At 37.8% G+C, this 15,055-nt stretch overlaps 2 protein-coding genes across 2 annotated transcripts in view; both read left to right on the top strand.

The window, feature by feature from the left end:
• Positions 1-7,798, top strand: part of retreg1 (reticulophagy regulator 1) — a 27,832-nt gene extending 20,034 nt beyond the window's left edge. Inside the window, exons 5-10 of the mRNA XM_034888558.1 lie at positions 1,220-1,304; positions 1,563-1,685; positions 1,891-1,961; positions 3,530-3,653; positions 4,402-5,496; positions 7,281-7,798. Of these exons, the coding sequence (XP_034744449.1) occupies positions 1,220-1,304; positions 1,563-1,685; positions 1,891-1,961; positions 3,530-3,653; positions 4,402-4,934 (936 nt within the window). The 3' untranslated portion in view covers positions 4,935-5,496; positions 7,281-7,798. The remainder of the gene's footprint in view (positions 1-1,219; positions 1,305-1,562; positions 1,686-1,890; positions 1,962-3,529; positions 3,654-4,401; positions 5,497-7,280) is intronic.
• A 3,774-nt stretch (positions 7,799-11,572) lies between these two features.
• Positions 11,573-13,957, top strand: LOC117954635 (GTPase IMAP family member 9-like). The gene is made up of 2 exons (XM_034888591.1): positions 11,573-11,689; positions 12,870-13,957. Exons 1-2 carry the CDS (start codon positions 11,659-11,661, stop codon positions 13,835-13,837), a joined length of 999 nt encoding a protein of 332 aa, XP_034744482.1. The 5' UTR covers positions 11,573-11,658; the 3' UTR covers positions 13,838-13,957.
• Positions 13,958-15,055: the final 1,098 nt, after the last annotated feature.

Here is a 15,055-nt window from a genome sequence, read left to right as displayed (position 1 = left end):
CGGGGGACCCGGTCATACGCCTTCTCCAGGTCCACAAAACACATGTAGACTGGTTGGGCATACTCCCAGGCTCCCTCTGGTCTGAAATCATAAACATATTATTTCTTTTAAAGTGGAATAAACAGCCTAAACAAGCCTGTTTCTGTAAAGGTTATTCATTCCATGAATTTGCTGAATCTTGTTTCAGTTCATAATCATAATAGATAGTTGAAAAGTTTGTGTACCAGTTTCAACAGATGGTGTGTCTGCAACCACGTTGTTGGAAAAATTCAAATCCACACCCCCAGCCTCCACCTTGCTATATAAAAGAGACTTCAGATACAGTATTAGGGGACCACTAAGGTTTAAATAAAAGATACTTCAGATACAGTATTAGGGGCCACTAAGGTCTATATAAAAGAGACTTCAGATACAGTATTAGGGACCACTAAGGTCTATATAAAAGAGACTTCAGATACAGTATTAGGGGACCACTAAGGTCTATATAAAAGAGACTTCAGATACAGTATTAGGGACCACTAAGGTCTATATAAAAGAGACTTCAGATATACAATATTAGGGGACCACTAAGGTCTATATAAAAGAGACTTCAGATACAGTATTAGGGGACCACTAAGGTCTATATAAAGAGACTTCAGATACAGTATTAGGGGACCACTAAGGTCTATATAAAAGAGACTTCAGATATACAATATTAGGGGACCACTAAGGTCTAGATAAAGCTTTCTAAAGGCACCATGTCACCATGCTTCTCAGATAATAAACAACTTCAAATTATTATTATGAAGTAATTATTCCATGATCAGGGTGTCCATGCGATAAGTTTCTACATTTTAAAGGATTAGTTAAACATTTTAGGACTCTTATCTCTGTGTGTAATGTGTGTATGGAGCCAGGAGGGGATTAGCTTAGCATAAAGGCTGCAAGCTGGGGAAAACAGTGAGCCTCTCTTTCTCCAAAGTTCAAAAATGTATCTTGATTGTTTAATTTGTACACAAACAGAAATGTTAATATGATAATCTCTGGTTTTGGGCATCAAGATAAACATGTTTTCCAAAATGTTGAACTTTTCCTAGGAAAGTAACTAATGCCTACTATACTGAATATGACAGTAGAATAAACATTGTGTTTGTTTGTGTGTGTGTGTGTGTGTGTGTGTGTGTGTGTGTGTGTGTGTGTGTGTGTGTGTGTGTGTGCGTGTGCCTTCTTTCTATTCTAGTTTTGCCTGCTGGTTTGCAGTTTCTGCACCTTTTTTGCTGTCTTAGGACGTTACATTCCAGGGATTGTTATCTCATATATTCTAGGTAAGTAACCTAAAGTACTCAAGTAGATTTCTCAGATATTTAATTTACTTTACTATTTATTTTTTGGTGACTTTTTACTTCTACTCCTTACATTTTAACACCAATATCGGTACTTTCTACTCGTAGCATACTGTATCCCATCATGATGAGCAAACGTTTTTAAGCTAAAGGAGCAAAAGGTTTTTACTTTAAATTACTTTTTTTATGTTCATGTGGAGACAAACCCCTTGTGTCTTCTCTTTGGACCCCTCTGTGCAGTGCTGGGCCTTTTCATGTGGCCTCTGATCTCATCTCACGAGGTTGGTTTGTGGCTAGAGCCAGTTCTGCAGAAGCTGGACTTTGGCATCGCGGAGTTCCTTCGGAAAATCAAAGAGAACCATGGTACTTATGAAATGTCAATATTTATTTAAAAAATGCCCTGCTTATTGCTTATAATTACAAAAATGTAATATTTTGTCCCCTTTTCTTGTTATTGTTTTGTTCAATTCTTTTTAATCATGCCCTAACAAGTTTCTCTTTTACTTATTTTATATTCAACATTGTAGTAGTTAACTAAATAATGGCATCCATGTTTTCTTCCTTTCAGAGAAGCGAATGGCGCAGGCTCAGACTGTGAAAGAAAGCATCGAGTCGGACCTCTCTTCAATGTTTCCCAAGGTTGGCTAATTATCTCATCTCAATCTAATGAGCCCTAATGAACGACATGTTCTAGTTAAAGATAATTGAAATCCAGTACACATGATTCACATCAGCATCGAGCTAAAGTGAATTCCCAAAAGATTTTGCTTTTCAAGCCAAGCACCTGGTCACAGATTATATTCACTTAGCACGCTGCCCTGTAAAGTCTCCACATTGGATCCTTTAAATCACCATTTCATAAATAAAGCGGATGTTATACAGAGGGAGGAGTAATCAAACTAGCAGGACTATCGATAAAGAATAGAAATGTGGACCTGAACCATTAATACAAGTACTGACACCCCGACCTTTTATTTTGTTGATGTAAAGAAAAGTGAAACAAAACATTTTGCGGTAACCATTTGTCCACATATCCAAATTTTACAGTATTATGTAATGTCACATACAGTACATGTATGCATAGCACAGCGTAGTGGGAATCAGATCCTGCTGAGGGCGGCCACTGTAACCCTACATGTCTTGGTGTTCTGAGGAAATGATCCAGAATGATGTTTTAATGTTGATATGATGTCTTCAAGTACCAATCAACAGACTACACAAGTATGCGATTAATTGGTATAAAATTGCAATCTCAATTCACCCTGTTCACGATTTCATTTTTAAATGAATAGGATTCTTATTTAACCCTCATGTTGTCCTCGGGTCAAGTTGACCCGTTTTCCTATATCAATGTTTTTTTTAATTCCCCAAAACAACATGATTGATTCCACCCAACGCTACAAGTACATATCTCTACTTTCACTAATTTTGGGGCGTCTTATTAAATATTATAGCATTTGAAAACAAATTGAAGTGTTTTTGAAATAGTATTGAGTAAAGTTGACATATTCCAGTCTGTGATTATCTTCAACATCCATTCCTTTAATTTTACTCTCAATAATTCCTCAAAGTCAAACATAATTCCCTGTAAATGATGTTTATTGACCATAAATTCCAAAAATAACTGTAAAAAAGTTAAAGTTAATAAGTTAGTGTTACTAAGTGTTTAAAAAACGTTAAAAAAAGTGACAAACATTGAAAAAAAGTGTCAATGTTGAAAAATGGGACAGAAACGTGAGGAAAAAGTTCTATGAAAACATCAATAAAAAGCATCAACAAAAGTGTTGATTTTTGGGAAGACAACACAAGGGTTAATCTCACAAGCCGACTGCATCACAAACACTGCTATTTTCTTCTGTGAGTTTTAAACACAGACTGTATAAAATAGGTTTTAATGCCCTTCTCTTCATTGAAGCTTCTATGTTTACAGGCTTGTAGTAATGCGCAATGTGATATAGGTGCCAAAAAAAAATCAGTTTGGTAGTGCTAATTTGTGCATTACACTGTTTCATCACACTTCATGAGAAAAACAATGTGGCAGAGAATCGTGATATCAATTCTAAGCTAAAAAACCGTGATACATATTTTCCCCCAAATCGTGCGGGTCTTTACACAAGGCAGCTCTATTATATTTTATCCTCATCCAGTTAGATTATTTTTGCCACCAGGTCTGAAATCGAAGCCTTTACTTGTGTCTCCTCCTCCAGGTTGACTCCACGGTGTGTAAGGAGATGTCCGTCTCAGACACAGAGGTGTCTGACGTGACGTGGACGGACAACGGGACTTTCAACCTGTCAGAAGGACACACGCCACAGACTGAGAACTCAGACGGTACATTTCATTCTTGTATCCTGATAATGTGTCTGATATTGTTTTGCTTTGCAACTTCTCATCAGAATCAGAAGCAGAAATACTTTATTGATCCCCAAAGAGAAATTTGGTTACAGTCTCACAAAGTCTATAAAGTAGAAATATAAATAAAGAAATATATGGGCTGTGGATATGTACACAGTTAAAGGAATTTTTATGATACAGTATTTACATAATTAAGGAGTTGTAATGGTGAACAGTAATAATGAATGAATAGTAGCAGCAATAGGATTGCACAAATTTGAAGGCACTGTTATTGCACAAAACAGGTATTATACAGATAATATAATAAACTCACTAAATGTGTGTGTGTCAGACACTTAGAGTAAGGAGTTATAAAGTTTAATGGCCACAGGCAGGAATGACTTCCTGTGGCCCTCTGTGTAGTGATGGCCAAATGAAGATTCGTGAACCAGTGTCTTTATTTTCCGAGCCCACTAGATGGCGCTATTGGTTTGAAGAGAAAGGCCCAAGGCATTGCAATTCAGTGTATTCTCAACCAATTAATAAATAGAGAGCGCCTTCTAGTGGGTTTAGAAAGTAAAGACACTGGTTCATGAAGCTTCATTCGGCCATCACTACCTCTGTGGTGCATTTTTTTTTGGGGGGGGGGGGGGGGGGGGTGATAAATCTTGCACTGCACAAGTCTTGCTCATCAAATTCTCAATACCATAGCTTTTAAAAAAGAAATCTCTCTTTTACGTCCCAGACTTTGACAGAGAAGAAGCGTTCACTGGAGGCCTCCCAGAATTCCCCTCACTCGACAACGGCGCAACGACCAATGGCGACGATGACGATGAGTTCAGCCTCGGCCTTCCCTTGCCTTCACCTCAGCTGCCAATCACATCCAAGCCTACGCCCCCTCGTCACGAAGACCAAACCACCGACAAAGCCCTCGAATTAGTCAACCAGATGGCGGGCGACTTCATCGCGGCCGCCGTCACGGCCGCCATGCAGGAGAGGATAGAAGCAGCGGTCGGCTTCACGGCGCCGAGCTCCGACACGACGCGGTCCAGACTCCCAGAGACCACCGGGCTGCTGGAGCTGGCCGAGGAGTCGGACAGCGAGATGGAGGACTTTGAGCTGCTGGACCAGTCGGAGCTGGAGCAACTGGAGGGGGACCTGGGGCTGGGAGAGGAGAAGGACCAGGCCAAAAAGGAGGAGGAGGAGGAGGAGGAGGAGGAGGAGAGCGACAAGCCGGCTTCTTCTGGGTTCTTCGCCAAACTCCTGAGACGCCACTGATGGATGAAAGGTACGATCCGCGGGGGAGGATGACTTGCAGAGGACGTGTGGACGGGAGACGGGGGTGTTTTGGTCGCAAAGGACTGTTGGGGGTAGTGAGAAGGCAATGTTTCCATTATGGTTACCCTGTAGAGCTATCATCAACCTTTTAAAACTGGTCAGTATATCAAATGTGAAAGTCATTTTACGTTAATCAGGATCATCCTAGATTAATGCCAGGATCAGAGTACACAATATCGGTCCCATAATGCCCCCCACCCGACAGACGTGGCTACGAAATGGAGTTGGGTGTCTCGTTTTATCCTGTGTAGTATGTGACAGTGAAAACACTGGGACGCCTCAAACATCCTGACCTAAAGAGGACTGTGTCCCTCCTTCTTTTACAGAGTTTGACAGCACCTACTGTACAACGTGTGCCATTAAGTTGATGAGAGCAGGATGAAACACTAGTGAAGAATGTTCACTAAAAAACATGTAGGGGGCCTGTGCAATCTGCATGTATCACTTCATATTTCTTTATCTTTTAACCCCTGTGTTGTCCTCGGGTCAAATTTGACCCAAAGTTTTTATATCACAAATATGGGTTTCTTTGAACCAAAATGCCTAAATATAGTCCTAACATGGATGCATGGATGTGTATGTTGTGTTGAACCCATACAACCTTCTTTGCAGGTAAAATGAATGATTACATTAATTGAATTTTGAGTTTTTTTATTCAATTTTGTATAACATTTGAAAAACATGTTTAAAGGGTTTTAAAACAGTATCCTGACTAAACTTGGACCTAAACAGGTTTGTTTTCCCTTAACATCCTTTGATTTTAACCCTTAGTCAAAATCATTCATAATTTCTGCCTTTTTAACTAAAACAATTGGTATTATAATATATAAATTAGGTTTATTGACCATGGATTTAAAACAAAAGGTGGAAAGAAAGCGACAAAAAGATTTTAAAAAGTGTCAAAAGCATAAAAAAAAGAGACAAAAATGCTGAAAAAAGCACCAAAAATTAAATATTGACCTGGATAGACAACAAATTCTCGGCCAAAGGGAAGACAACACAAGGGTTAACATTTATTTGGATACTTGTGCCCCCCTACAGTTTTTGCCCTTATTGCCCAGAAGCCTACTGGCCCATAATGGTCCATGAACGTTATGAAATACAAACATATCGTGTATTTTGATCCCGGCATAAAGATATTGATGGTTTAGGGTTTATTAAGATGTTAATAATTGCAGCAGTTTCATATGTCTTCAACTTTTATCACCTCATGACATTTGATTGAGACCACCAGCCACTGCTGCCAAAATGTCAGCTCACAACACCCCTAGTGCTCACTTTGATGCTGAATCCAGTCATCCAACTACAAGACCCATAATTCCACAGGCATACAATCAAATGACAATCAATAGGCAATCAAAACACCTTTAATACTCAAAATACTACTACTACTGGTTGGATAGTTGACTATGAGGATTCAAAAATAGGAAACCTTTTTATTATTTTTTATTTCCTTTTTTAATTTTATATGTACAGTGCTTTTCATGAATCATTTATGTAGTCAATGGGCTTTTATTTTATAACAACATGCAGCCAGTCTCTAAATACTATGCATGGAAATCTCAACTTGAGACATATACATATATTTAAACATGTAAACATTTTACTTTCAGTGCTTTCAGACCAAGAAAGAAAGAAAGTGGTTGATTGTGGTGGTGAGTGAGCATAGAGAACCCCCCCCCCCAAAAAAAAACAAAAAACAAATCCAAAACACTTACCAGACTCATATTTTGCTGACAGGTTTGTCTTCAGCTGAGAAGCTCAATTAATATTCAGTGGATTGTTTTTTTTGTTTGGTTTTTGGGAAAAATATCTCCCAACAAAGTCAGATGCTGGGTTTGCAGTAGGGCCTGTCCCCTCTTAGTCCATTAGTGGACTAATCTGTGGTTTTGGTCTTAGTCGATCAAGATTTCTTTAGTTGAGGAGTCATTTTTGACTCTTAAATACTAATTTCCAAGAAAGTCATGAGCACATTTCTGGTGAACACAAGATTTAAAGTGGTGCTTTTGCAGGATTGATTGTGTAGAAACTCAGTTTTACAGATGGTTAATTAACTACATTTATATCATGCTTTTCTAGTTTTAAGCACCTCTCAAAGCTCACTGCTCTGTCGATTAAATCAACAAATCGATTAGTCGACAAAATCATTTAAGTGTTAGTCAACTAAGAATTTCTTTAGCAGATGACAGCCCTAATTTGCAGTTTGAAGCCTGTTTCATACAGGTGCTCAAATATTGATCGTTCAGACGAAGACAAAGCGTCAGTATTTGACCCAATGGGAATAAGAGAATTAAAATATAGTTTCAGTGCACTGAAAGTAAAATGTTACGACATGGCGTATTTCCATTTGCACCTTGATTATTATTTCCCAATGCACCTTCGGAGGGCATTCTGCTGTGTCAAGTATCAGTCGTGGATTCACCGAATGAAGGCGAAGAATGATTGAACGGTTTCTTTAACATGCTTTATACATTAAAATACATGTTTTTTTTATATAATAAAGACAGTAATGTATAATGTATCCTCTTGAATTAATCATGTGATGCCTTGTATTAGCATAACTAAAGATGAAAATAGAAACATCTGTTTATCGGTACTTACGAGGACTTTGTAGTAGATGGAGTTAGTTTCAAGCTCAGATGTGATAACTGTTAAAAACTAAAGAAAAGTTTAGGAAGGTTCATGCTTCACTAAATAAATCAATTTAGTTCAAAAACATGTTGGTTGGTCAGAACCAAAATGCAACTACGAATGTACTTTTATGTAATTAAACTCAAGAATGTCAATAAAATATTGTAACGCAATCTGCGATGTCATTTTTTTGACCTCAGTGTGTGTTTGTGAACATGTTTTGCTGCTGTTGTGGGGACGCACATTTAAACAGTCACTTGTGGGGACTTCCAACTTTTGGGGGACAATTTAAAGTCCCCACAAAGTAAATTATTAAAATATAGTATTAGGACTTAATTTAAGGTCAGGGTTAGGTCTAGGCAGAAGTTAGAACTAGTACAGGTCAAACATTTAAGCAAATGTAATGTTCTTGCGTCTCTGGCAATGTGAACTCAGTGTCTTAACCTTTGTATGGTATTCAGGTCAAATTGACCCATTTCAAATTTTTACAAGAAGAAAAATGGTACAAATAGACAATTTCTTTTTAACCTAAAATCAACGGCCTTACATTATTGTCTGTGATAAACATGTATTGCTGACTCAGAACATTATTCTGCATATGACCACTTATGTTTCTTCCATAGTGGATTTTTAATACAAATTATAACCTTATGACAAAAAATGAATCCCACTTCCATGTTTAATTGTGTGCTAGTAGAGATTGATTGAATTCCCTAAACATGTGTTATCTTGAAATTGAGAGATAGACAATATTCGTTAATATATTGTAAATTTAAATTTTATTTCAGAATTGTTTTAAGAACCCCAAATAAGTCACAGATCAATTTGACCCGATGGATACGAGAGGGTCCCGAAAGTGAAGACAACCCAAGGGTTAATCCTTGTGTTGTCTTACCGTCAAAATTGAAAATCACTTTTGACGCTTTTTATCGATTTCTTTACTTTTTATTGCATTTTGTCCCTTTTTCAACACTGTTGCCTCTTTTTTTCAGCGTTTGTCACTTTTTTTGAGGTTTTCAACACTAACACTAACTGATTAACTTTAGTTTTGCAGTTATTTTTGGGATATCTTGGTCAATACACAAGGAAATTATACCTAATGTTATAATGAGTTAGAAAGCATAAATTAGGAATTATTTAGACTCAAATTAAAAGAATGATGTTGATGATAATCACAGACTGGAATATGTCAACTTTTACTCAATACTATTTCAAAAACACTTCAATTTGTTTGTCAAATGCTATAAAATTGAATAATACGCCCCAAAATTAATGAAAGTAGAGATTTGTACTCGCCAAAGAGCGTTGTGTGGAACCAATCATGTTATTTTGGGGAATTAAAAGGAACATTGGTATAGGACATCGAGTCAATTTGACCCAAGGACAACATGAGGGTTAAAAACTACATTTTTTTTGCAGTGGTGAATTCTACCTGAATACATTTATTTGAATACTCAAGAACAATCTTGAGCTCCTTGTGCTTACCCAACATTATACACAGCAGTAAAGTCGTCAACAACATTAAAATTATGCAGGGATGAATCAGGATTGGTAATCCAATAATATATAACTGTATAACACTGATAGGGTAATTCTCTGCATTTTTACTTTTGAAACTTTAAATGATTATACATCTGCATTTCATCTGAAGTAAAACTTCAGAATGCAAAACTTGTCTTTGTTCAGCCACCTGGAGGTGCTGTAATGCAAGGGTTTAAAATCAACTATGATATTTATTCATTTCTCTGTAACTGGCCAAAATGAAATCACACATTTCAACTCACATATGTCAGACAGCACTGAACTTTTGCTTAGCATATATTTTGCATTTAAGAAAGGACTGCAGTTGATGGCAATAAGTATGGCGAGATTTTAGTTTGAAGCGGTGGATCGATTGACAGACTTTGCCAACCTGAGAGCTACAAACAGCTAGTTTGAAAAGGTACAACTCCCCAGTTCAGACATCCTTTGCCCCCCTTCCTCTCCTGTTAATCATCTCCTAACCGTCCATAGTTGTCTCCCAACTCTTTATGAGGTCCTGACCCACCATTTGGGAACCTTAGTCCAAGTCCTTGGTCTTAATTGATATGTATCACCTAATGCAATTGAACCGTTTCATATCCAAATTCTTAAAATGTTATTAGCATAACAACACATCTGAAAACAGAACCATGCAAAAGGCGTTTAGGTCAACACCTCTATCAAAAGGGATGAGTTATCCTTGCTCTGATTTAAACTGTTTATTGTATTTGTGGATGCTGTTGTAGTGTGGAAGGAGGACCCAAAAGCTGAGTAGGATGAAGGTTTCAATAAAGGCTTTATTCCAACAAAAACTAAGTCCACAAAAACACAGGGTAAAACACAAAATCCCATAAACCAAAGCCCAAACGGCAACAAAATGGGTGAAGGTCCGGGAGGAAAAAAGAAAAGGCAAATACAGCAACAGGAAAACTAAAAGCAGAAAACCCACGGGGAAGATCAGGAACAACTCACGGGGAGGTACGCAGACAGGACAAAATGATCTGACAAGAGACAAAGGGAACACAGAGGTTAAATACAAGAGGTAACAAGGAACAGGTGATACGTCAGGTCAATCCCATTAGGGTGGGGCAGGACAATTAGACAGGTAAAAAGTTAAACTAGACCAGACTAGACAAGACAGGAAACCATACTATCAAAACAAAACAGGAAGCAGAACAAACAGACACTCACTGGGGAGGAAACTAAGACACAAGGAGACACGACAGGACCAAAAACAAACACAGAAACCATCACAGGATGGATTATAAATATCTCCGGTGTCAGGAACTGACAGGACATTTTCTGATTGATGGGTGATGAGATTGATGATCTTCAGAGTCCCAGTTTGACTTCATATTTGAACAATACATTCCTGCTTTCAGTACATTCCACTGTCCTCATATTTCTTTTACCAGCTTGTTTTAACAAAAGTCAGTTTGAAGCTGTGTGTATGTAGCGCTGACAGGCAACAATTTTCTGCAGATTAGCAAGTGAATGCAAAAGAAGAAAGACCTGTATTGTTTTGAATCAGAGCTCAGTCTAGTTTCACTTCTAGGAAAGTGAGACTCAAACATGAACACATCAAAAGGAAATAAACAGTGAATGTTAAATGCACGTAAACCTAACTAAATATGTACAACCTTACAATTTAACAATAAGAAAAGAATATTGTTGGGTTAAGTGCAGGATGTGCAAAACTGTTGAGGGAATGTGCAGCGTTTTAGGATATGTAGTGAGGGGTTAGGGTTAAGTGTTAAAATAGGGTAAAGGAATGGGGTAAGGTATATTCCAGGAATATTGTTTATCCGTTGTGTTGTCTTTGCTTTTTATCAATGTTTTTAACTTTCTTACGTTTTTGTCCCTTTGCTCAACACTTGACACTTTTTTCAATCTTCTTCTGTCTTTTTTTTGACATTTTCAACACTACGTAACACTAACTTATTAACTTTAGTTCAACAGTTAATTTATTTACCTAACTTTTACTCAATACTATTTCAAAACACTTCAATTTGTTTTTCCAAATGCTATAAAATTTAATAAGACGCCCCAAAATTAATGAAAGTAGAGATGTGTACTTGGCAAAGAGCGTTGTGTGGAATCAATCATGTCATTTTGGGGAATTAAAAAGAACATTGATATAGGAAAACGGGTCAATTTGACCCGAGAACAACATGAGGATGAAATGATCCCAAAACAAATATATATGAAAAAAAAAAATATCTATATACTGTGTATATATGTGTATTTACAATATATTAAGTATATCTGAAGTCCTTATTATTCAATAAGTAGAACTCAAGTGATGTTTTAATGTTGGTAAACTTAATATGAATTCAAAACAGGATCAATTACACTTTCAATTCATACTTTGTGTATATGAACCTTACACATCTTGGTTTCACTGTGCTTTGTTTTCAACTATGTGGCATGGGTGTGGTTTAGTGAAAGAAGCTTTTACATCGAGAGGAGTTTTTGCAGACAATAAGATCTTCACTTCAGCAGCACATCAAACATGGCCTGCAATACCAAAAAAGCCGAACATGGTGAGTACACAAACTCTCTTCTACATTGGCAGCGATGAAAGACGGTGTGTTTTCAGGGAACAGATGGGTGGAGTGTGACTGAAATCTAGTTTGAGCAACAGCCAGGACCGATTACGTCAGTGTTTTACACAGCTGAAATACGCCTCGCCTCATCCACACATCCACTTCACACTTTTATGTTAATTCTAGGAAATGTAGCTACCTGTGTGCATGATGAACATGCAATATATTATGTCCTTTAGCCTTTATAATGAGTTTGTCTTCCAATGACTCCTCATATAACTTTACGTTATTTTTTTAATAAAAACTTTAAACTAGGTAAAAGTGTTTACATTTCATCCAACATTGATTGTTTAAGTGTGAATCTACCTGACCATATCACCATATTGGACACTATAATTACATGCAATGTCAACTTCTTTGTCTATTGCTAACTTTACACAGTTCTCACTTTCTACAATATTGTGCATGCCAATTACAGAATGGTTATGGTTAAGCAATACTAGTTTAAGTTAGATGCCACACCCTTACTTTCCAGGGCGCTGCGTGAAGCATTCACTATTCCTTGAATTGACACAGATAGTAGGCTATGAAGGTAAATATGGTGCGTAGATGCGATGTGAGCACTTGTAGAATATGATTTAAGAGCTTGTTAAAAAAATCTGTACTCGTAGATGTGACGCGCTCTCACGTTTTGCACCATATTTACCTTCATAGTCGGCTTTGGACATAAACCACAAGGTGACAAATTGTCCAAATGGATGTAATTCCTATAGACACTGGGCTAATAAATAACATAATGTGTACCTTTCAACAATGTCTGCCAACGTAGTTAATCCCATTGCACATGTTGTGGAGCTCAAAGTATGTTTGGTTGACAAATGAATCAAACTTTTTAAAAGCCATGAGTACAATGAGGGCTGCTAGGTTTGCAAAGCTTTCCCAGAAAGTACAGCCTCTCTCCATTTTGGAAATATCTAGCCATGCTTTGCACAAGGTAAAACATGAACATTTGGTTTGAAAATCCTGTAACACGGCAAAATTTGGCCATTCAATACAAACTCAAAATGTTCTTCTCTGTATCATAAATGTCCCAAATGTACCAAATACCAAGTCCATACAGAGCTAAAATGCTTGTAAAACACAACTGACAATTAATTATATCAATTTTCCCCCTCAGAATTGACCAGATACAATAATGAGGAGATCAGGATTGTGATGGTGGGGAAGACCGGAGTTGGGAAGAGCGCCACAGGAAACACCATCCTGGGAACAAAGTACTTCAAATCAGAGTCCTCCCCTAAATCTTCGACTACAGTCTGTAAAAAGGCCTTTGGTGAAGTGGATGGACAAAAGGTCTCTGTTATTGACACTCCGGGTCTGTTTGACACAAGGATTGATGAAGAGAAAACCAAGAAAGATATCGTCCAGAGCATTTCTTATGCTTCTCCTGGACCCCACATCTTCCTGGTCGTCATCAGACTGGGCCGATTCACAGAGGAAGAAAAGAAGACGGTGGAGAAGATTCAGGAAATCTTTGGAGAGGAAGCAGACAGATACAGCATGGTTCTCTTTACCCATGGTGACCAGCTCAAAGGGAAACCTATCGAGGAGTTCTTGAAGGACAGCGAAGAGCTGCAGGAACTTGTGGCCAAATGTAACGGCCAGTACCACGTCCTCAATAATGACCTGAGGGATCGTTCTCAGGTCAGCGAGCTGCTCGACAAGATGAGATATATAATTGAGAAGAATGGAGGAAGCCATTACAGCACTGAAATGTACCAGAGGGCAGAGAGGGCGATAGAAGAGAAGAAAAAACTAATCTTGAGGCAGAAAAAAGAGCAAATGCGCAAAGCGTTGGATAGACTTGAGAAGAAAATAAGGGAAACAAACAAAACTGGAGCATCTCCAGTCTCTCTCCTTGGGAGGCCCCACCTACAGATCTCTTTTTCTGGGTGCCAAGCCCCCAAAATCTCCCTTCTGGGTCCCTGTCCTTTTAGGTACCACGTATGCCAGTATAACAGACCCCTGATGGTTGGAGGATGTATTGTATTTTCCTTCAGAGGTCAATATAGGCAAATGTGCAGGTCCAAGTTCATGAAATATCATATCATTACAAATGCAATAAACTATACAAATATTACGTAAATTTCACCGTACATTTCCTACATCATGTCCTTCAAAACAACGTAATATGTGATGTGTGAACATGATGGTTGACTTTTCAAAGCTACAAACCTTCGGAAAAGGTGAAATCTACAGTGACTGTTTCATACTCAATATATAGGGTACTATACTGTTAAATATGTTTTGTAATTTCTTTGCTATATTCAGTTATGAGAAGATGTGGATGTGTGAATAATAAATTACAAACACATAATCACTAACTTCTGTGTATTTGAGCTAGATGGTCAGTAGCGGAGGCCAACAGTACGTTTCCCCGTTTCAGCACAAGACAGAAATAAAAGTAACAGAATCAAATCACAATGTTTATTTATGATTTGGGATTTGTTTAAAAGCCCTGCTAAAGGTTAAACTCAGAAGTGTTTGGAAGTTTACAATCTTGTGAAAGTACATTAGAATATGTACATTTGACATGGGAACAGAGACTTAGAACAATAATTCAAAGGGCTGTTCAGACTCATTTATGGATCTGTATCTTTGGAAACTTAAAAGAACCGGTGGCATTTCTTGGAAACTGAAGAACAAGGAAATGCTGGGGGACTGGATATTCAAGTTCTGCTAGAGTATAAAAAATAAAACGGGACAACAAAGGGTGACTATAAATGAAGCAGGAAAAGAAAGAGAAAGTTAACCATAAAGAAAGTCAGCTCAAAATCAATTGTGCAAAATCCTAAAGCAAAAATCTATCTGGCGTGTTTATAGCTTTTATATTAAGATAAGATAAGATAAGAAAACCTTTATTTGTTCCACACTGGGGAAATTGCAATGATAAGAGCAAAGATATATAAGTGTACAAGATATAGCAAACTGTATTATACAATAAATTACACATGAATTAGTAAATTGCACAATGAAAATTGCCCAAATGAAACATTATGCACAGATGTGATAATAATAAAGGCACATGTGATATATTGCACAGAGTCAACAGTGTTTATTGTACAGTTTGACATCTTCTGATATTAGATATAACACTTACCTAAAATAAATTAAGCTTGTGTTCTATATATAATGGGGAGGGGGGGGGGGGGGGGGGGGGGGGGGGGGGGGGGCAGTAGCTCAGTCCGTATGGAGTTGGGTTGGGAACCGGAGGGTCGCTGGTTCAAGTCCCTGTATGGACCAAAACGTACGGAGTGTGGATTGGTGGCTTGGGAGATGCCACTTCATCTCCTGGGCATTGCC

Source organism: Etheostoma cragini, chromosome 12, assembly GCF_013103735.1.
Source record: "Etheostoma cragini isolate CJK2018 chromosome 12, CSU_Ecrag_1.0, whole genome shotgun sequence".
In the NCBI taxonomy this organism is placed as follows: Eukaryota; Metazoa; Chordata; class Actinopteri; order Perciformes; family Percidae; genus Etheostoma; species Etheostoma cragini.
This window is presented reverse-complemented; position numbering and strand designations above follow the sequence as displayed.

What these genes read in the sequence shown, in the direction of transcription:
- LOC117954635 (XM_034888591.1), top strand. Translation starts at nt 11,659, where the DNA reads ATGGCCTGCAATACCAAAAAAGCCGAACATG. An exon ending in TACCAAAAAAGCCGAACATG is followed by an intron (nt 11,690 to 12,869) that starts GTGAGTACACAA and finishes TTTCCCCCTCAG; the next exon opens with AATTGACCAGATACAATAAT.